The sequence below is a fragment of the Melanerpes formicivorus genome, unplaced genomic scaffold (genome assembly GCF_026170545.1).
Source record: "Melanerpes formicivorus ecotype bairdi unplaced genomic scaffold, bMelFor1.0.p_v2 SCAF_28, whole genome shotgun sequence".
In the NCBI taxonomy this organism is placed as follows: Eukaryota; Metazoa; Chordata; class Aves; order Piciformes; family Picidae; genus Melanerpes; species Melanerpes formicivorus.
Window position 1 is genome coordinate 6,653,871 of NW_027142380.1, and position 21,482 is coordinate 6,675,352.

At 42.7% G+C, this 21,482-nt stretch overlaps 1 protein-coding gene across 1 annotated transcript in view; it reads left to right on the forward strand.

Moving 5' to 3' along the window:
* Positions 1-21,009, forward strand: part of LOC137449161 (uncharacterized) — a 43,224-nt gene extending 22,215 nt beyond the window's left edge. The window contains exons 8-11 of the mRNA XM_068154416.1: positions 5,032-5,240; positions 6,409-6,481; positions 12,771-12,888; positions 20,320-21,009. Coding sequence (XP_068010517.1) covers positions 5,032-5,240; positions 6,409-6,481; positions 12,771-12,888; positions 20,320-20,515 — 596 coding nt within the window. The 3' untranslated portion in view covers positions 20,516-21,009. The remainder of the gene's footprint in view (positions 1-5,031; positions 5,241-6,408; positions 6,482-12,770; positions 12,889-20,319) is intronic.
* Positions 21,010-21,482: the final 473 nt, after the last annotated feature.

The window sequence follows — 21,482 nt, forward strand, 5'->3', positions numbered from 1 at the left end:
GCTCAGGGGAGACCTTATTGCTGTCTACAACTACCCTAAGGGAGGTTGGAGCCAGGTGGGGGTTGGCCTCTTCTCCCAGGCAACCAGCACCAGAACAAGAGGACACAGTCTCAAGCTGCACCAGGGGAGGTTTAGGCTGGAGGTTAGGAAGAAATTCTTCATAGAAAGAATGATTTGCATTGGAATGTGCTGCCCAGGGAGGTGGTGGAGTCACCATCACTGGAGGTGTTTAGTAAGAGTCTGGATGGGGTGTTTGGTGCCACGGTTTAGTTGATTAGATGGTGTTGGATGATAGGTTGGACTCAGTGATCTCAAAGGTCTTTTCCAACCTGTTCTATTCTATTCTACTCTATTCACTTGCATTTGGACATTGTTTCACAGTGAGGTCCTGCATCTCAAGTGGAGCTATTGAGATAGAAATGGGCTACTTGATAGAACCATGGGTCTTTGGATGACAACAGCCTATTTGAAAACCAGCTTAACTTATCTCCGGGACATTTTCAGTGAGAGTTTGATTATCCATCCTTCAGTGGCTGCCCTACATCTCTTCTCCTTCACTGGTGGCCTACAAGCCGGGAGGAGGTGTGTGTGTATGTTACAAAATGCAGTTGGAGAGGGCATGAGGCATAGCAAATATTATTGCAGTCTGCAGTAAAGAAAATCTTGCTTCTCAGTCTTTATACATCTTTATCTTTTGAGGTCAAACATTCTCTATCAACTTGACCAGTGCAGCTGGTCAGGGCACATCTATTCCATCTCATGATGGTTTTTGAGGTTTCAAATTTATTGCCATTCCTTGCTGGAACAAAATCCAAACTTTGTAATGCTTTTGTGCAAGGGAATTATAGCCAAATGCCCGTTTTTGGAAAGGATCTGAAAAGGTCAGGTTTTTCAATCTCTTTTTTCCCCAGAGGTAACTAGAAACTCTAGCCTGGACCTCAGAAGCTTTACCTTGAAAACTTTTGTTGCAATCAATATGATTCCATGAAACATTTTGGCTTCAAAGAAGTAACATACTCTGTTGGAAAGAAATTTTGACAAAAAGGTTAAGCCAGCTTTACCCTCAAAATATTCACAAGGGTAAATTGCCTCACTCATAGTCTCAATACATATCTTTTTCTTCTATCATCACCACAGATGAGTTGTAATCATTATTTGTATATTTTTTACCCCCCTCTTTGGTTGTGGATGTCTAACTCAAAGTTGGAAGTGAAGTGCCCCAAGTCATTCCCGTACTGATACTCCTTCTACTCACTTTGCTTCTTATACCAAGGAGTCTTTTGCTGTCTTTTGGGATGGTGCCATCATTTTGTGATGAGTTTTCAAACATCAGAACCTCTGTGATCTCAGTTTTAGCTTTGTTAGACAGCTCGGGTGTATGTCCCTTGGCTGCAGGGGTCTTTGTTTTTAGGTCCTGTGTGAATACCTTTTTAAACAGTTGCTAATGGATCCTGACAGAAGAACCAAAAATGATGAAACATAACCAAAAAATCCTGAGGGTTACCTTCTGTCTTCAGGGGGAATCACTGCCTGTACCTTAAGGGAAGAATTGGTCTGATGGGACTTTTAAAATGTGCATTTTCACTGCAGACTATGCAAATGCCTTCCTCACAATGTCACTTCTGATCTTCCTGTCTATATGCAATGTTTTACTTCCATTTATTCTGAGAGACCAGAGATGAAGCTCATGGCAGGGGAGTCCTGCCTGTGGTCCTGGGCTTTGAAGGACAACATCCTGTGACTCCCCCTGCCCCACAGAAAGCATTTTTCCCATGGGTGGGGTCAGCACTTCTCTAAGGGGATCCTGCCAGCCTCAGCACACTCCAAAGGCATTTATAGGGCACAGCAACCCCAGGAACACCTTGTACTGCAGAACCACAGCATGGTAACCTGTAAAGATCATCTCCTCCAGCCCCCCTGCTCCAGTGGGGCAACTCATGGTGGCATTCCCAGGATTATGGTGTCCAGGGGGTTTTGTAATCTCTCTGGGAAGGGAGACCAAATAGTCTCTCAGGATGGTCTGCTGCAAGGCTCCAGCACCCTCACATCAAAGAAGTTTCTCCTGTTTAGATGAAACATCCTGGGTTCTAGTTTGTACCCATTGCCCCTTGTGTTGGGGCAGTTCTTGTCCATTGCCTGGGCAGGAGGAGGCTGAAGGGTGGAGACCTTCTGCCTCTCTGCATATCCTTGTGGGAAAATTGGAGCCAGATGGGAGCCTGCCTCTTCTCCCAAGTATCAAGTGATAGGATGGGAGGAGATGGCCTTGGGTTGTGCAGGGGGAGATGTAGGTTGGACATTGTGAAGGATTTCTTTACTAAGGGGACTGTCAAGCCCTGGAATGGGCTGCCCAGGGTAGTGGTGGGGTCACCATCCCTGAAAGGATTTGAAGACCATTCGGATGAGGAGTTTAAGTACATAGCGTAAGTACAGGGCGATGTTAGGTTACGGTTGGACTTGATGATCTTAAGGTATTTTCCAACCAGGCTGTTAATGATCCTACATTCCTCACACCAGGGTACCTGGGGCAGATTTAGCACTTTCATATCCCTCAAGCATGGAGCCACTGGCCTCCCCTCCTGCTTCTCACAAAACTGCTTCCAAAAGCGTCACAAAACTCAGTGAGGACCTCGGAGATGGCCTGGCACTGTCTCATATGTAGCAGCACAGTCACGTATTAGGGTTTCTTTTCTCTGGCTGGGACTACAGATTTTGAACTATTTTTCCATTGTTTATTTGATTTATTACTCTTAACAGATGGTTTGGGGGATACAGTGAAGAGATAGAAAGTGTTGGGTGTTTTTTTTCCCCTGCAGGGATATCTGTTGAATTGATTAAGGTCAAGTGTGGGATTCTGGTTTGAAGTAAGCTTGCCTTCCCTTCTTGGCTAGACACTCACGTGTGGCACCTTTTGTCTTGTTTTTATGAAGTATCATATAAGATGAAGCCATAAATGGGGTGAGATTTGGAGGGTAGATGAAGAGCCTCATTCTGTTACCATTAGTAACACGTTAGCACCTGTTTTGTCTGTAAATTGAATAAGAAAGATTGCAGCAGTTCCCTGTGTGTAGCGTGTCTTGATAACGATTAGGAGGAGCAAAGGGGCTGTCTGGCTATTCTTGTTCTTTCAGCGTATTTAGCACAAAACCTGTGATAAAATAAGAGGTCTTGTTTGGTGGCAGAATGTGAGTTCAGTTTTGTAGGTGACTGTTTCACGGGCCTACCCTTTCCTCTGCCATGGAAAGCAAGGGGGTCATGACATAGCTGAAAGCCAAAGACAATAGTATCAGTCAGGGTTGGAAGGGACCACAAGGATCATCTAGTTCCAACTGGCTCTGGTCTGCTCTTAGGTCAGTCTTAGGTCAGACTGGCTCTAGTCTGTTCTTACAGACTGAACTGCCAGTAGTGGCTGGAGAACAAGTCTTCTGCTTGGATCTCCTCTGATATTAATCTAATTGGTACTCATCAATGGCACTAGGCAAAAATAAGCTAATGTGTAACAAGTTGGGGCAACTGGAATTTAAATCCAAAAGCACTTTGCTACTCCACACTAAGGGCAGATAAGGGTGTCAGTGTTGATATCTGGCTGCTTGTCCTACCACATCAGCTTGCTGCTCTTACCCCTCAGTTTCTGGAATCATACAATGTTCTGGGTTGGAAGCAACCTTTGAAGTCATCTAGTCTAGCCCTAGTTATGTAGGCACAGCTATTTGTAGGGCTATGACAACAATGATTCAGGCAATGAAAACCGCTGTTAGATCCCATGGTCTGGCACGGACAACACCCCAGACCAGCATCACCTCATGGTATGTACTCTGGCAGGCTCCTGGAGACACTGGAGATCAAGAGGATCTTTTTAATCCAACAGCCACTTTCCTGTCATATTCTTTGACCATCACTTGGCAATTGTTGCTTTACCTTGCTGTCATGGAAGCCTTCATCTCAAAGCTTCATTTTAGGAGAGCCCTCTCCTTTTCTTCTATGATAGGCTTAAAGCTTTCAATTTTTTTCTGTTAGAATGATCCAAAAGGGGGGACCAGTGTTGTGGAATAATTTTTCTGTTTAAATAGAAGTAAAAGATCTTACTTTACTAGCTGTAACTTCTTACTTGTGCACTCTTTGCTTGCAGACTGCTGATGTGCATCCAGCTCCAGTGGCTGCCTCCTTCCTTGTGAGCTAAGAGCAATTTCACCCTAGCCCTCACTGGTATAGCTTTGTCTGAGTGTCAGGATGGGTGTAATCCTATTTGCATCAGTTGTCTCAAGTAGGCTGCTTATTTGGTTTTGCAATAGGAATGTTTAAAGCTGATTTTGATAGTAAATTAAAGGAATCTATTTATGGAACAACAGTGGTGCAAGGATTTTTCTAGGAATAAGAAACACAACTTTTGCAGGTTTCAAATCCAGTAAATCACTTAATTTCTGAATGTCTGTGTTATTCTGATAATGTCATTTGCAGCAAATAAGGCTGGCAACAGTGACTACTGGACCTGTGAACCTGCAGGCATTTCCAGTTAGCTCTCACCTGAAATTGATTTGGTTTTGTCTGGCTGCTGTAGTTTGTTCAGAGAGCAGTTTTTGGACGAATTGGTCTGATTTCTGGAGCATCTTGAAGGGCATTGGCATAAAGAACATCTACCTTTGAGCAAATGAACAAGGTCTTTGCTTCACCTTGTTCCTGAGCTGTTCACCAGCCACCCAGCAGTGATAGCCTCTGTGGAACTGCTCGGGGAGAGGGAAGCTGCAGTTGAGGGTTTGGACAGAAGATGGTGCAGTGTTCAAAGCTTCGTCCCGGTGGAGTGGCAAACTCCACTCATACCTGGGGTTTGTTTGCGTCCACCAAGCAAATCCGTTAGCAACTTTATAGTAACAGCACTGCAACAACAAGCACATTTTGCTGTGCTTTATGGAGAAACGAATCAAAGGGTCACACATAAAATGTAATCAATATATGAATAATTATATATATATAAAAGGTGTTTTTCCTTTCTCTATGAATTCTTGTACTGACTTTATCACTTGTGCTTTAATGCAGGGATTAAAAGCATTGCCCTTGCAGCAGATGTAAGCAAACCTGAGGATGTGCGGAGGGTTGTGGATGCAATCGTAGAGCGCTGGGGCACGGTTCACATCGCCTGCAACAATGCAGGGATCAACATGAACTCTGCAAGCGAAGACACTTCCCTGGAAGAATGGGACAAAACTTTTAATGTTAATTTAAGAGGATTATTTTTGTGCTGCCAAGTAAGTGTGAAGTGCTGGTTTGTTTTGCACATAGGTGGCAATTCTCTAAGCATTTGCTTCACCAAGATTTAGCAATGAATTATCACAATAAAATCGGTCCAAGCTTTGGTATTATCACAATAGAATTGGTCCTAACTTTAGTATTATCACAATAAAATCGGTCCTAGTTCTGGTATTAGCACAATAAAATTGATTCTAGCTTAGGTATTATCACAATAAAATCGGTCCTAGTTCTGGTATTAGCACAATAAAATTGGTCACAGTATCACAGTATATTAGGGGTTGGAAGGGACCTCAAGAGATCATCAGGTCCAACCCCCCCTGCCAAAGAAGGATCACTTAGGGTAGTCTGCACAGGAATGCATCCAGGTGGGTTTTGAAAGTCTCCAGAGAAGGAGACTCCTCAACCTCCCTGGGCAGCCTGTTCCAGTGCTCCATCACCCTCACTGTAAAGAAGTTTCTTCTCATGTTGAGGTGAAATGTTCTGTGTTCAACCTTGAACCTGTTCTTTGTCTTATTACTGTGCAGCACTGAAAAGAATCACAGAATTGTTAGGGTTGGAAGGGACCTCAAGGATCATCTGGTTCCAACCCCCCTGCCATGGGCAGGGACTCCTCACACTAGATCAGGTTGCCCAGAGCTACATCCAGCTTGGCCTTAAAAACCTCCAGGGATGGTCCTAGTTTTGGTATTAGCACAATAAAATTGATCCTAGTTTTGGTGGAGTTAAGAAGAGATTCACTTTATATCAGCTACAGATTTTGATCTGTATTATCAAAAGCAGCTGTTACTTATGGGCTACCTAAGCCCAGGCATTTAACTGTGGCCAGATTCATTTTTTTGGGAGGGAGGGTGGCTGGTTGGACACATGCTGAAAACTAAAAAGCTTTGGGGGGCCCATTCCCAACCTCAGTGATTATTTTGGGGGGGGAAATATATTGCCAACAGTGAAGAGGAGCTGGCAACAGTGAAATGGCACTGGGATTTTTCCTGCGTCAGCCATTTTTATACCAAGTTTTTATACTGAGTGCTTAAAAAGGAGAGAGGAAAAAAAAAAAAGGTGTTAGCACATAAACTCTTCTGAAAAGTGAAGACTAATTTATTATCATGTCATTATTAGCACAATCACAAAAAGGGTCACTGGTCTTTCCTTTAATTTCTGTCACAGGCTGCAGGTCGCATTATGCTGAATCAAGGATATGGGAAGATAATTAACACAGCATCTATGGCAAGTTTAATAGGTGAGTGATGAGAGCTAGCAGTTGTGCTTCAGAATCCATCTTTTAATTACTACCGATGCTATTTGAATCAATTAAACCTGTATTGGGAAGGAGTAAATCACTGACACTTTGTATTAGAGGAAATGTACTACAAAATTTTTATTGATATCATTTTTCAACATTTATCTCTTCTCTACGTTTTAGCCCACTTATTACCTTTTATAGACGAGGTGGAGACACCTTGTTTGACTGATGCATTGATGGCAAGGGAGAGGTGCTGGTGAACTCCCCGTTAACTTCAGGCAAACACATTTGACTGCAGGGAGTTGCTGCCCCTGTGATGTTTAGAAGCCCTCCAAAAAGTTTTAGGCTGTTTTTGTTTCTGCCCTTGTACCCACAGGTTTTATTTAATTCTCATTGCCAACAGGTGCCTCCACCAATGGTGCTGAATCAGCAGTGTCTGCAGGAGTGCCAGTAACCCATTGTAACATATGGAATGAAATCCCTACTGCTGAGCTAATCTGGAAGGCAGTTACATGCTGGTGAACTGAGGCCCATGTAACAAAAATTGATCAATTACACAAATTAAGCATAGCCCTTTAGGAATTTATTTTATTGGTCTGGACATCTGTTGCAGTATTGTCCAAATCCAAAAATCAAATGGTGCCTTGGGTTGCCAAGTTAGGCAAGAAAATCTAGTAGCTATAAAAGTACAACTGAAAACCCCTGTATTAATATCATGTCCATCTGCTGAATGTTACATAAATATTCAGTCTTTTTATTTTCCTTGGGAATAACATTTATTTTTACTGTGCCCAGTTTGACATTCTGTGACATTCTGCTCAGTTTATTGCACAGTAACTTTGAATGTTTCTTCAAAACTGCATTTATAATGCTGCTGTTAATCTTTCTAATTTTTTTTTAATCAAGTGTCTTTACCAGCTGTTTTACTTATGCCTAAACACAGGCACCATCCCTCCACCCCAGCTCTGCAGGGTTACAAAAGTCTCTCAAAGAAAATTAGTTTTGAAAAGATGTAAAGATTTTCAATTTCAAATGCCCCAGACTTTTGTGCCCTGCTCTGCCCAGCGGGGCTCCAGTCTGGGCTTGGGCTGTCACTGTCCACATCATTATTGCAATGCAAAACTTGCTGGTAAGTATTCCATCCCAGAGAATGCAGTAGAGTAGAATAAGTTCTGAAGATCTGGAAATTGGTACCAGCTGAGGGTCTGCTGGTTTGGCATGCTGCTCCCAGACTTGCTGTTGCAGCCCAGAAGTGGTCTTCACTGTTTAAAGAGAGGCTTTTCCTTCCAGGGATAGTTCATCAAGCCCTGGCACAGTTCTGGTTAATTAGGAGTTAATGCTGTTCTATCACAACATCCATCCCAACCCCTACACAGGGCTGTACCTCCTTGGTTGCCATGCCAAGTCCACTGAGACCCACACGAGGATCACATTGGAGGTAGTATCAGTCCTGGAGCAGGAAAAAACACTGGAAAACAACCCTGAGAACAGCCTGGAAGGGTCATCACAAGACGTGTTTAAATGTCATTGAAACTTAGTGTATGCTAGGCCAGAAGTTAAGAGATGAAGAGAAGTGTTTACCTTCTGAACCTGTTGGAATCTTGGCATTGAGAAAACCTAGTAGTTATAAAACTACGACTGAAAACCACGATGTTCATATCATGTCCATCTGCTGAATGTTAAATAAATATGTTGGTTGGTTGGTTATTTAAGTATGTTGGCCAACTGGCATAGTCTGAAATGTTTCTAGAAATAGGGGATATATTTTTTTTTGTTGTTGTTGTTGTAGGTTGAGTCCTTCCTCAGAGATAGAGGAAAATGTGGAGACACTTAGCAGGGTAGGGAGGTTTTTGTTTGTGATTTTTTTCCCAGAGACACTGCTCAGAATCAGCTTTAATTAATTGAAGATAAGCTGCATACATTTTGCATATGTGCATTTTGATTCTGGTATTTGACTGGAATTATTCCAGACGTATGCTTCAGCAGCAGGGAGGAGGCTGCTGTGGCTCTGCCATTTGCACAGGTGTAACTCAGCTCTGTAGTTTTTACAGTGGTGAGTGCTCTGGTCTTCTCTCTGTCCACCTCTCATTAATGTGGTTGCTTCAAGGTCAGGCTAGAAACCTTATGCACTGAACGAGGCTGCAAAAATATGGTGTCAGGTGTTTAAAATGCGGTTCAAGCTGATGTTGGCAGCATTTTATCTGCTTTCCTCCCATCTTCTCTGTCTGAAACAGAAGGTAGTGTCCTTACTTCCCATAAGCCTTAGAAACTTTCTGGGTTCTGGTGACACTGCTGGAGGCATAGCTTTACTCACAAGCTTTAGCACCTTTGTATATGAGTTTGGAAGACTCATGTGAGTTAAGGGAAGAGGAAGTGCAACAGGGTGCACAGCAGAAAAAAACCCACTCAGCACTAGAGTTCCACGGTGCCCATTGGCTCCTTCTTGATCTCTTTCAGTTGAGAGTGAACAGATATCTCAGGAGGGAGAAATTTCATCCTCAGTATTGCCTTCCTTAGGTGTCCTTAGGAAGATGAAAGCATTTACATGGAAGGGCTATTGAAAACCCCATCTCATCCCCCACCCCAGATCAGAAAGCTGTTTCTGATCTCTTGCAGCCACTTGCTATTCTCACCCACATGCACTAGAGGTGCAGAGCCAGTGCCAAAACTCTTATCCTCTTAGCAAATGCCGAATGATTTATCACAAACAGACATGTTTGGAAAGTTTAGCAAAGAACTGCTTTTGGGAGGTTGTGAGGTTAACTACCGAAGTTGTGTGTAACTTGGAGCTGATGCATGGCAATTAATCAAGAAATTATGTTCCACATCTTTTGGAGAGCCCACATGGTGCACTGTGTCCAGGGGGCAACAGGCACATGCAGAGGGCAAAGCAGTTTTGCCAGTCAAAATGTGAATTATTTCATGTTGAACAAAAAAATGAGAGCAGAACTAATGCTGGCAGAGGGGGGGCATGGTGTGAAATGCTCTTCTTAGTAAGCAAAAGGCCTCTGAGTTCTGAGCAAACCTTCAGCACAAGCCGAAAAACCCAAACAGTAATTGTTGCTCCCCTCATGTGCGTGCTTCAAATCTCTTCACAAACATTGGTGTTCAAGGCAAATGCTCATATTCACATGCTCAGTAACTTGCTGCAGAGCTTCTGGCTCTTTCAGAGTTCAGATAACTCAGTGACTGTTTTCTTTTCACCCTTTAAATTGTCATACTCAAACCCAATAATTCTAGCCAATAAAACCAATAGTGGATGTGTTGGGATATCATGGGTGGTGGAGGCCTGCAACCCATGCACCAGCCTACATTCTTAAATTAAGACCAATTTAATTCCATCCACCAGTGCCACTTAGGTTTTTCTATCAACATGCCATGAGGTTTGCCTGCTGCACCTTACACAAATACAACAATTCCCTGTCTTTCAAGGTTCAACCCCACAGGATACGATGATTTCCCTTCATTATTACTGGTATTTAACACTGATTGCCCCCACTCCCTCTCCATGAAAGAGTCAGCAACCCATTGCTAATGACAGATCAGTGCATTGCACTGGATTTGTTTAATGAAGGCATAATGACAGCTAGAGAAGTCCAAGGAGACACACTTTGTGGGTGTAAATCCCAACAGCTGGGCCGAATGGGTTTGAATCCCATGGGTTTAAAGCACTTTACATCCACTGGGGATTTGTCCTTAAGTAGCTTTCTCGGGAACATTCTGAGTGTAAGAGCTGGTGGAGGGGCAGAGCCGCCCGAGCACACAGCACTAACAAGCCTGAACATTGTAATTAGCAAGCCGATCATTTTCCCTCTCTGACTGACATGTGACATCTTTGAAACATTTTTCAAAGGCTTCAGATTTGAAGAAGTGGTGGGTGTGCTGAATTTTTGGGATGCACCTGGGCTCACATCCACACAAACACTGATGAGATAATGTGGTGTGTTTGCTTCAGACTATGGATAATTTTAAAATTAGGGAGAATAATTTGTGCCACAAAGCTATATATAATGCAATGCAGTATAATGTATTACAATGCAATATAGCCTAATACAATGCCATATAGTGCAATGCAATGCAATATAGTCTAATACAATGCAATATAGTGCAATGCAATGCAATATAGTCTAATACAATGCAATATTGTGCAATGCAATGCAATATAGTCTAATACAATGCAATATTGTGCAATGCAATGCAATATAGTCTAATACAATGCCATATAGTGCAATGCAATACAGTCTAATACAATGCAATATTGTGCAATGCGACTTGCTGAAACAAGTCCAGAGAAGGGCAACAAAGTTAGTGAGGGGCTTGGAACACAGCCCTATGAGGAGAGACTGAGGGAGCTGGGGCTGCTTAGCCTGGAGAGGAGGAGACTCAGGGGTGACCTTATTGCTCTCTACAACTACCTGAAGGGGGGTTGTAAACAGGCAGAGGTTGGTCTCTTCTCCCAGGCAGCCAGCACCAGAACAAGAGGACACAGTCTGAGGCTGCACCAGGGGAAGTTCAGGCTGGAGGTCAGGAGGAAGTTTTACACAGAGAGAGTGATTGCCCATTGGAATGGGCTGCCTGGGGAGGTGGTGGAGTTGCCGTCACTGGAGGTGTTCAGGAGGAGACTTGACAGGGTGCTTGGTTACATGGGTTAGTTGATTGGGTGGTGTTGGGTGATAGGTTGGACGTGATGATCTTGAAGGTCTCTTCCAACCTGGTCTATTCTATTCTATTCTATTCTATTCTATTCTATTCTATTCTATTCTATTCTAGTTAATATAATGCAATATAGTGCAATGCAATATAGCCTAACACAATGCAATATAGTGCAATGCAACACAATATAGCCCAATACAATGCAATATAGTGCAATACTCTTAGAGTGTATTATGTTATGTTGTATTGTATTGTACCATTTTACATTGTATTGCATCACGTTTCACTCTATCATCCTTATCATATCACATTCCATATGCCATGTATCAAATATCATGTATCATAATATATTACATTATCATTGCACTATAAACACATTTTCTTAATACAATGTAGAAGTATTCAATAAAATTATATCTATATTTAATATTTGATTACTTTATAGACAAACTCAGATATGTGTATAATATATGAATGTCTATGTGTGTATATATTTATTTCTCTCTCTTTGGAGTAGTCAACTATTCCATATGTATGTTTAATGCACTGGTTGTGGTTTTGCCCAGATATGGAACCTTCTGCATTGCTTTATTTCTTGTCTTATTCCCCCCGCCTCCCCACCCCCTCCTTTTTTTCCCAGTATCCCAGCTGCTGAGACAAAAATGCTATATAGTAGACTGTAAATTTAGAGCTTTGTGTTGTGGGCAGCTAAATTCTTGTTCCTTCCTGCCTAGTGTGAGGAAAACTGGCAAGCAGTTCATCTCAATGCAGGGATTTTTCCGTGTATCAGGAAAACTGACAAAGAGCTCATTGCGATGCAGGGATTCATCCATGTAGTATCTCTTCTCTTGTGGTAGTTTTAGGCTATGCCTTTATAATTTTGTTACACATTTCGAGGAGAAAAGTAGAAAAATCACTAGTATATAAATCACTATTGGGTGTAAAAAGGAAAACTGAAGATAATTCTAAATAATTTCATTGGAGAAATATCTGCTATAAGAATGCTTGTACCAAAACATTTGGGGGGCTTCTTCTTGCTCACTTCACTCAGGAGAGATGAACCTGTTTCTGCTGACCTTGGCTACATTATTTTGGTTATGTCTAACATCTCTGGGCTGCCCAGGGAGGTGTGGAGTCACTGTCACTGGAGGTTTTTAAGAAGAGACTGGATGAGGCACTTGGTGCTATGGCTTAGTTGGTTAGATAGTGTTGGATGATGGTTTAGACTCGATGATCTCAAAGGTCTTTTCTGGTCTGGTCTGGTCTGGTCTGGTCTATTCTATTCTATTCTATTCTATTCTATTCTATTCTATTCTATTCTATTCTATTCTATTCTACTTTCTCTCTGCTCGTTTCTCCCTTTTGGATAGGGGGTGGGGGGGGCAAAGGGACAGTTTCCCTGGTCATCTTGGCCAGGGAGGGTTTGGTGGTGTTTGTTACTTGTAAATATCTGTAAAATGCTGCAAATGGAATTGCATTCCATTGTAGATTGAAGCATGTGAATACAGCTTTCATTTGCTTCCAACTGAGTTGGTCTGGCAAAGTCAATGCTGGGGAGGGGGAAATCTCAACCCACCACAGCTCTCTTAATTTGTGGAGAATAAATAATTTCCTCTCTCTGAATCCCTTCCAGTCCCGCACCCACAGAAGCAGTTGGCGTACAATGCCTCGAAAGCCGGGGTCGTGAAATTAACACAGACATTAGGAGCTGAGTGGATTGACAGAGGAGTAAAAGTCAACTGCATTTCCCCGTAAGTAAAACGTAGGCTCGTTCTGAGAGTACAAAGAGAGTGAAGTGTTCTAAAAAGCTCAAATGAACAGTATCTCGGCAAATAAAGTTTCTAATTAGCAGGTGGATTGCATCCCTTTTTATGTTGTCTTTTCCTTAACAAAGGTTTAAATACTTAGAGCCAAGCCTGCTCTGTTGCTGTGTATACTCAGGGATTTGAGAAGAGGTTTTAGCATTTGATAATAGGTTTTCCAATAACGTGAAGGGTAGTTTTTAGCATTTCTCTTCCAGATGAAATATTTCCTTAGTCTGTCCAAGCCTTCTGTGGTTAAAGAAAAGGCTTTTGACACTTAATAGACAATACTTCTTTCCCCTTTTTGCTTGAGACAAATATATAGGTGCTTTAAAAGCCACATTGTGCTGCTGCTCAGCTCTGACAGTCATAGGAGGCCAGGTGTAATTTTGTAAATATATATCTATATTTATTACAAATTACATTTTCCTTGCTTTCAGAGGCTTAAAGCTGTATGTTTTATTTGATGGGGTTTAATTCACAAAGAAAAGTTTTCTTACCACATAGACTTCCTCCCCACTCCCCCCTGCCCTTTGTCTCATAATCAACCCAGTTATTTTATTAAACAATTAACAATGCATGATAGTGCTGAGCAGGAACCCAAGTGGGTAGTGTTAATTGGAAGCGGTCAGAATCCATAGGCCATTGAAGTCAATCAGAGTAAGAGAGAAGGGCAGGATTTTAACCCAGGAGTTAAACAGTAATAATGAAGGCATAATGTACACCAAATTAGGAAAAACAAATTACATATTTTAATCCACAAAGTGGAGTTTTAAAAAAAACCTATATAAAATCACAGGGCTCAATGGAAGTACCTCTGGTTTTTACTTTTGGTCTGTTCTCCACTTCCTTGCACTTGCTGCCTTCCTTATGATTATTTATTACTAATTATAGCAGTGACTCCAGGCCGTAGCTCCATCTGATCCACAGACTCTTTAAACTTTAAAGTATCTTATTTTGTTATGGGGTTTTCCCCATGCCAGTGCTGTCAGCTCTGCAATAGTGTTCCCACAGCTAACGCTGGTGAATTTACACTGGCTTTTGGGAGCCAGGGGAGATGAAGGGAATTAAGGAAGCTTGGTAGGACCTGGCAGGAACTGTCTCTGAAAACACATGGGTAGTCTTTACTAACAGAGGTAGAATAGCAGTGCCACGTTCACAGTAGTCATGGATAAGGAGGCTCTTAGATGGGGAATGACCCATTTCTAGAGGGTTTATATAAATGTAAAACCTATCCACTGAATTATCAAAACTCATTGTTTTGTATAACTTGGAAGTGTACACTCATATTTGAAGAAGTTTATATTCCTGGAGGCAGTTGCCAGAGTATGGACCAAAATCAGTCACACTTCTCAGTTTCTACTTTCCAAGCCAAATCATGGTTGCATTTTGATCACCCCTGCCTGTCTTAAACTCCAGCTCTGAAATAAATATTCTACATAAGGAAGAGCCTCCTTTGTGGAGAAATAGCCAGAGAGGGCAGACAGAAGACAAATATTTTGCTGTCATTAATGTCCCTGTGCTCTGGGCAGAGCAGTTCACCCCTTATTGCAGCAGAGACCTGGACAAACTACAGCTCAGCCAGGCAGATCTTTCCTGCTGGCAGTTCAGAGCTCTGGCTGAGCCCCTCATGCTAGAGCTGCCCAGGGAGCTCTGGCTAACATTCAGAGAAAGGAGCCCACGGTGGTTTGTACAGCTCAGCTTCCTCTTCACCACAGGCAAAACCCACAGGTGCTTAAGAGTAAATAAATCTTCGTGTTTACCCTTTGCCTGTATGAAATCTGAACTTGTGTTTCAGTGCAGATTTGGACCCATCCCCAGAACTATGAAACCCACTGGTCTCACTGCCATGTCTCTTGACTCATTGAGGCATAGGGCCACCTTCAGCCCACTTGAACTTAGCACCCAACACCAGGCAGTAGCCTCAATGCTGCAGAACATCTGTCCATGCCATCAGAGTACTTTGCAGGGTTGAAAGTGTCCAAAGGATGGATGTCCAACCTAGCATGTAGCCGTAACAGGAGGGGATTGTGAGGAGCACCAAGGTAGATATAGGGCATGATGGTACCCAAGCTAATCACTGGGTAAGTAAAACATGTGTCCTTCAGTACTTTTCCCCTTCCACTCATGCTTTAATGCTTTAAGGCACTCTCAGCATTCTGCAGCTCCAAACACTCCAGTCTGCCCTTAAACATTATTTCACCATACAAACCTTTTGGCTTTTTTTTCCCTCTTCCTATCTGTTCACTTTTTATCAACTTAATTTCTTAATGAGTGCATAAAAATTATGCAGCGCAATGCATGAAAGTTATCAATGCATAAAATGTTATGGCAGAGTCCTCAGGATAATTTATTACATTTGTAAAATAGAAGATTTGGGATTCTCTTGCCAGCCAGTCTTCTGCATGCCCATGAGGAGACGATGGCTGAGACTTTTTGGATACTTTGGTTGCCTTTGCTTGCAGCTCCGTGCAGCAGCAAGTGTATCCATGTATCATAGAACTGTGCTCAGCTCTTCAGCCACCAGAGAATCATAGAATGTTTTGAGTGGGAAGGGACCAACTCCTCTGCAAAAGACTAAGGACATCTACAATTAGACCAGGCTGCTCAGAGGCCCACCCAACCTGACCTAGAATGTTTCCAGGGACAGGGCATCCACCACACCGCCTCTTTGGGAAACCTGGGCCAGTGTTTCACCATCCTCAGCATAAAAAAAGTCTTCCTTATATCTAGTCTAATCTCTCTTTCATTTTACAACCACCACCCCTTGTCCTGTTGCAACAGGCCCTGCTATAAGACTGTCCCCATCTCTATTATAGGCTGCCTTTATTGAAAAGCCACAGTACAGTCTCCCCAGAGGATTATCTTCTTCACTCTGAATAACCCCAACTCTCACAGTCTGTCTTCATAGCAGAGATGTTCCAGCCCTCTATCATTTTTGTGACCTCTTCTAGACCTACTCTAGCAGGTTCATCTCTTGTGCTGGGGACCCCACAGCTGGACACAGTATGCCAGGTGGGGTTTCACCAGAGTGGAGCAGAGGGACAGAATCCCCTTCTTTGACCTGCTGCCCACTCTCCTCTTGATCTACTGCATTATAGTCTGATGCACAAGTGATGCTGTGCAAAATTAAGAAGTTGATGGAACTTTCCCAAAAGGGATGTGGGAGCCAGGCTGCAAAGAGGACCTGGGTGTGAACAGGCAATTTTACAGAGCAGACAGGCAGCTGGTGTCTAGCTACTAACAGTGTGTTTCAGTCCCTTTGCTGGTCCTCGCACACATGAAGTGTGTGGGGTGGAGCAGAGGACTTGAGAGTATGTTTGTTGTTTGGCATGTGCAGCATTGGAACACTATTTTGCCAGCCTTTGAACTGAATCAGTGTCCACTTTGGGGGCTGTCCCTGGTTGATTTGTGAGGTGTAAAATGCCTTAATGTGATGATGTTTGGGATGGGCAGCTGGAAGTTGATCTTCAGCTCAGTCTTCGGCACCCAGCTTGCCTGAGACTCGGTGGAACTCAGTAGTCCCAGAGGATGAACCACGGCTCCCCACTGCTGGGCTGCAGGGAATTGGGTTTGGACTGTGATGGGCAAAGAAGTTTTGTCCCCTGTGTGCCTGCCTTACTCCTCTGGGACAATATGGAGGCATCTGTAAGGTGTTGTATCAGGCTTTTAGCCTGGTGGTTATGAGTCAGAAAGCAGGTAGGGCAGGATCGCCACAGGTTTTGGGGACACCCCTTTATGGGGAAAGAGAGGCAGGGCTTGCAGGAGAAGGAATACCCCAACATCACCTGAAGGCATCCCAATTAAGCTGCATTACCATCCCCATTAAGCAGCAGCCGTTGCTGGTAAGTATCTTTGGACTTAAATCTTAATTCCATGGGAGATGTCCCAATTAAGTGGATCTTGTGATTAAACACTTCCTGATTAAGTGGAGTGTACTTAACTCATTCAAATTAATAACTCATCTGAAAGAAATCAAGTTACACACAGATGGAATCTCTTTTTTTTCCCGCTCTCATTTGGGGATTGAATGCACGTAACAATTCCAGTTAAGTATCTGGTAAGTGATATTTTTCCTAATGTGTGTCTCAGCATGGAAATGTTTTAGGCAATTGAGGGTTTGAGTTTTTTTGGTTTGTATTGTTCATTTTTTCTTCCTTTCTAATGTCTCAATTGTCCTGTGTATCGATAATGAAATATTGATGCTTCTATCTAACGTTAAGGTACCAGCAGTTTGATATTACATTGACATGCAACAGAAAGTACTGATAGGCTCAGCACTGCATATGAGATGAGGTAGGGAATTAATGCATTGGCAGTTGTCTTTGCTGGAACTGGTTAGAAGCCAACTAAAATCTGCCTAAAAGGGTTCGACAACATTAAATTGCCCAACTTGGCACCAGAGCTTTCCCAGAAGATGTGTAGTATCGATGACATGCCTAATATTTATAGTGCCATCAGCATGTGTGTTTGCAACTTTTAAGTTTTGAGCTATAATTTAATTTTTTTTTTTGGTCTCCCCCTCTTATTTCTGTTACAAAAATTGGTAATAAACTTTTGTTGCACATCGAAATTTTTGCTACTGGAAGTGTACCTAAAGGAGGGTCCAGCAAGAGGCACGGTGCTGTGATTTTAGGGGTTGCAATGATGAGAACAGAGATTGCTGTTTTGGAAGAGATTGAAAAATGCCCTTTTTAGCAAAACCTGTTGTGCTGGAGGACTGTGTCATGTTCTCTAACCTGCATTCCCTTGGGGCTAAAAAATATGTATGAATTGCAAAACAACAACCAAACAGAATAGAAGTGACCAGGTTGGAAAAGACCTTTGAGATCATCGAGTCCAACCTATCATCCAATACTATCTAATCAACTAAACCATGGTACCAAGCACCCCATCTGGTCTCTTCCTGAACACCTCCAGTGATGGTGACTCCACCACCTCCCTGGGCAGCACATTCCAATGGCAAATCCCTCTTTCGATGAAGAACTTCTTCCTAACATCCAGCCTAAGCCTCCCCTGGCACAGCTTGAGACTGTGTCCTCTTGTTCTGGTGCTGGTTGCCTGGGAGACAAGACCAACCTCGACCTGGCTACAACCTCCCTTCAGGTATCATATGGGTCTTACTCTGATCTCTGATAGTGTAAAAGCCGGGATAATTACCTTTATGGTTTTGCAAGCATGGCAAGAGGCACATAAGGGAAAGGAGTCCCATACATTTCATGTCTGCTGCTCAAAGCACATTTCTTGCTGAAGAAAACCAGTTCTCAAGGAGTTTGGGAGAGCAAGGGGTGGAGGCTGGGGGTAAGAAGTAAACTGTCTGCAGTCCTATACTGGAATGTGTTTGATTTTGTGCTGTTGCCAGAGCTTAAGTGAGTTGTGTCGCTCAGTGTTTCTGCACTGCTCTGGTGTTTATTAATGATTAGAATTAGAAATAAAGCTGATTTTTAAATCCAGCCCGATTAGCAAAACCAGAAATGTTTTGGGGGAAGTCTGAATTAGTTCCACTGCAAAAGAGAGTAAACAGGAGATTTCAGCCTTCGTTTAAAACAAAAGGTAAACCTCGTACCCAGAATCCACTCTGCATCAAAAAATCGTTTCCTTGGAAGTATAAATTGGGATGCCGAGGAAGTTTCAGAACAAAATGGGTATTTTTATACTTTGTTCATTTCATATTTATCACTAGCTTGTTTGCTAATTTTCATTTGCAAGAGGCAATTCTTCCAGCTAACTGGCTGCCTCAATGGGCCACTGATTTCTTTGAAGTGACAGTCTGTAAATATGCATAAAAAAGAGATGCAATTAGCGTGTGTGTGGTTCAGTGCAGCCTGATTTCATTGGCAAGTTTACCCACAGTGTTGATAAGCTACATTATCTAGAAAATTGGCCGCTGAAAAACAGCACCTCTGATTGCCAGCAAAGGTTCCAGATAACAGGGTGCTGAAGAGAAATATAATTGAGGTTGAATATGTTAACCAAGGTGTCACATGCTCCTTAGAAGCGCTAATTTATCAGCATGTTGGAATTTTTATTAACATTTGGAATGCATTTCTACCACACTAATGAAGTGGAATTGGCAGTTCAGGTTTTAGTTATTGTCATTTCTGAGAAGTTAAATGTAATTTCTCGTTAGACACAGTTATGTAAATATATTTGTTCAGGGGCTGAAAAAAAAAATATTATACATTTTGCAAAATACAAATATGTTGTTAAGGAGGAGTGTGACAAATCAGTCGCAGTTAAAGTCATAAAAGCCAACCAAATGTTCACCCTGCACCGTGCTTTCTTGGAGCACCTGAAGAAAACGGACTTAGCAGAGTTTTAACAAATGGTGTAGTCGCTCATTAAGGCAGAAGCAGCAAGACAGGGAAATGTGGTGTGATTTGTCGGGGTGCTGGTTTGAGGGGAATTGCTCTGGGTGTGCTGTGGTTATCTTTGCCTCTCCTTTTTTTTTTTTTTTGTGTGGGAAGGGTCTGGTGCCTGCAAGGGCACTGACTTTTGTTTCCCCTGTTTTTTTGACATATGGGAAGTCGGGCTGTTTTTGGTTTCTGGGCTGCACATGAACACTCTGTGTGACATTATGCTGTGAAGTGATGAGAAGGATGACAGTTCCCCAGAGCCGTGACAGACCCGGTTCAAAGCACTTTAGGTTGCAATGCCATGCTTGTTATCTACTGAAAAAATATATAAAAAAAATAAAATGATGATTACAATGAGTAACCTAAAAGTAAGGGAGTACTTGTATTAACTAAGAAGAGAGTATGTGTGTACTCACTTTCAAGAGAGCCCCTAAGCTTGCCTGTCAGCAATGAAAAGTGATAGGGATTGAAGCATCTCTGTCACAAGGAAAGGCTGAGAGACCTGGAGAAGAGCAGGCTGAGAGACCTGGAGAAGTGCAGCCTGTGAGGGGATCTTCTCAATGCTGATCAATACCTAAGGGATGGGGGTGAAGAGGATGGGGCCAGGTTGTTTTAATTGGTGCCTGATGATAGGAGAAGGGGAAGTGGCACGAACTTAAAGATTAGGAAATATTTCCTGTGAGGGTGCTGGAGCCCTGGAGCAGGCTGCCCAAAGAGATTGTGTAGTCTCCTTCTCTGGAGTGATTCCAAACCTGCCTGGACACTGCAATCCCATGCAGCCTGCTTTGAATGACCATGCTTTAGGCGGGGGATTGGACTAGTTGATCTCCAGAGGTCACTGCCAACCTCTACTGTCTTGTGATTCTGTGAAAGAAGCACTACCAAAATTTGCATCTGATTTGTGCATCTCCTTTGTGCTATTCCATGTTTTTTCCTTCCAGCTTAAAATCTTGAGAGCATTCAAGTGCTGCCTTCCCTTCTGGGGAAAATCCTGTCCTAACCTCGTTGTGTGTGCTCATTGCAGGGGCATCGTGGACACTCCACTCATCCACTCCAAGGACCTGCAGCCGCTGGTGCGGCGCTGGCTGCTGGACATCCCTGCTGGGAGGCTGGCACAGGTGACTGACCTGCAGGCAGCCGTTGTCTACCTGGCCTCTGAAGCCTCAGACTACATGACAGGCCATAATCTGGTCATTGAGGGTGGGCAGAGCCTGTGGTAAAGGGTGTCTTCCAGCCTTCCCTCTCGGGGGCTTGGGTCACTTTGGAAAGTGCCTGTTAGAGTTTAGCGTAGTCCCAGTTTTTGACCCGTGTGGCTGAGTGGCCAGCTAACATGAAAGGATTGTTTTCTTCTTTCAGATGTTGCTTTGGAGACTCATACAATAATAATAACAATAATAGCAATAATAATAATACCAACAACAAGAAGAATAACAATAATAATAATAATAATAAAAAAGCTAAATCTTTCATTTTCAACATTTTCATCTTTTTTTCACTATGCATTCAAATTTTTGTTCAATTAATTTTTACTGCAGTGTGCTTTGGCTATTGTTTAGTTTAGCAGGGGACATTTCTGAAGCAATCCATATTATCCAGTCTGTGCAGTATATTGTTCTTGGGTGCTTTTTCTTCTTTCTTTTGTGTTTGCGTTGTTCCAGTGGCATCCCTGAGAGGTGAAAACCAGTTGGATGTAGTGTCAAGAAAATAAATTAGTTCATTGCATTTGAACCTGAATCTTGTCATTTCATATTTACTGGTGTTCTTAGGTTTTGACAGTGTTTTTATACAAACACCCACGCAAATGCCCCTGACAGAAGAGGACTGCACTTAACAGGGAATCGTGGCTGGTAACTTTAATGGCTCTAATCCAAAGCCCATTGAGGTAAGCGGGGACTGCTTGTGTACTTGAAGTTAAACACATGTTGTAGAATTATAGAATGGTTGAATAAAGTTGGAAGTGACCTTAATGATCATCTAGTTCCAACCCCCATGCCATGGCCAGGGACACCTTCCACTAGATCAATGGAGGTCTACAAGGATGATTAAGGGACACTGGAGCACTGCCCTACAAGGGGAGGCTGAGAGACCTGGGGCTGTTTAGTCTGGAAAAGAGAAAGACTATGAGGGGATTTAATACATGTTTATAAATATTTGAGGGCTAGATGTCAAGAGGGAGGCAACAGGCTC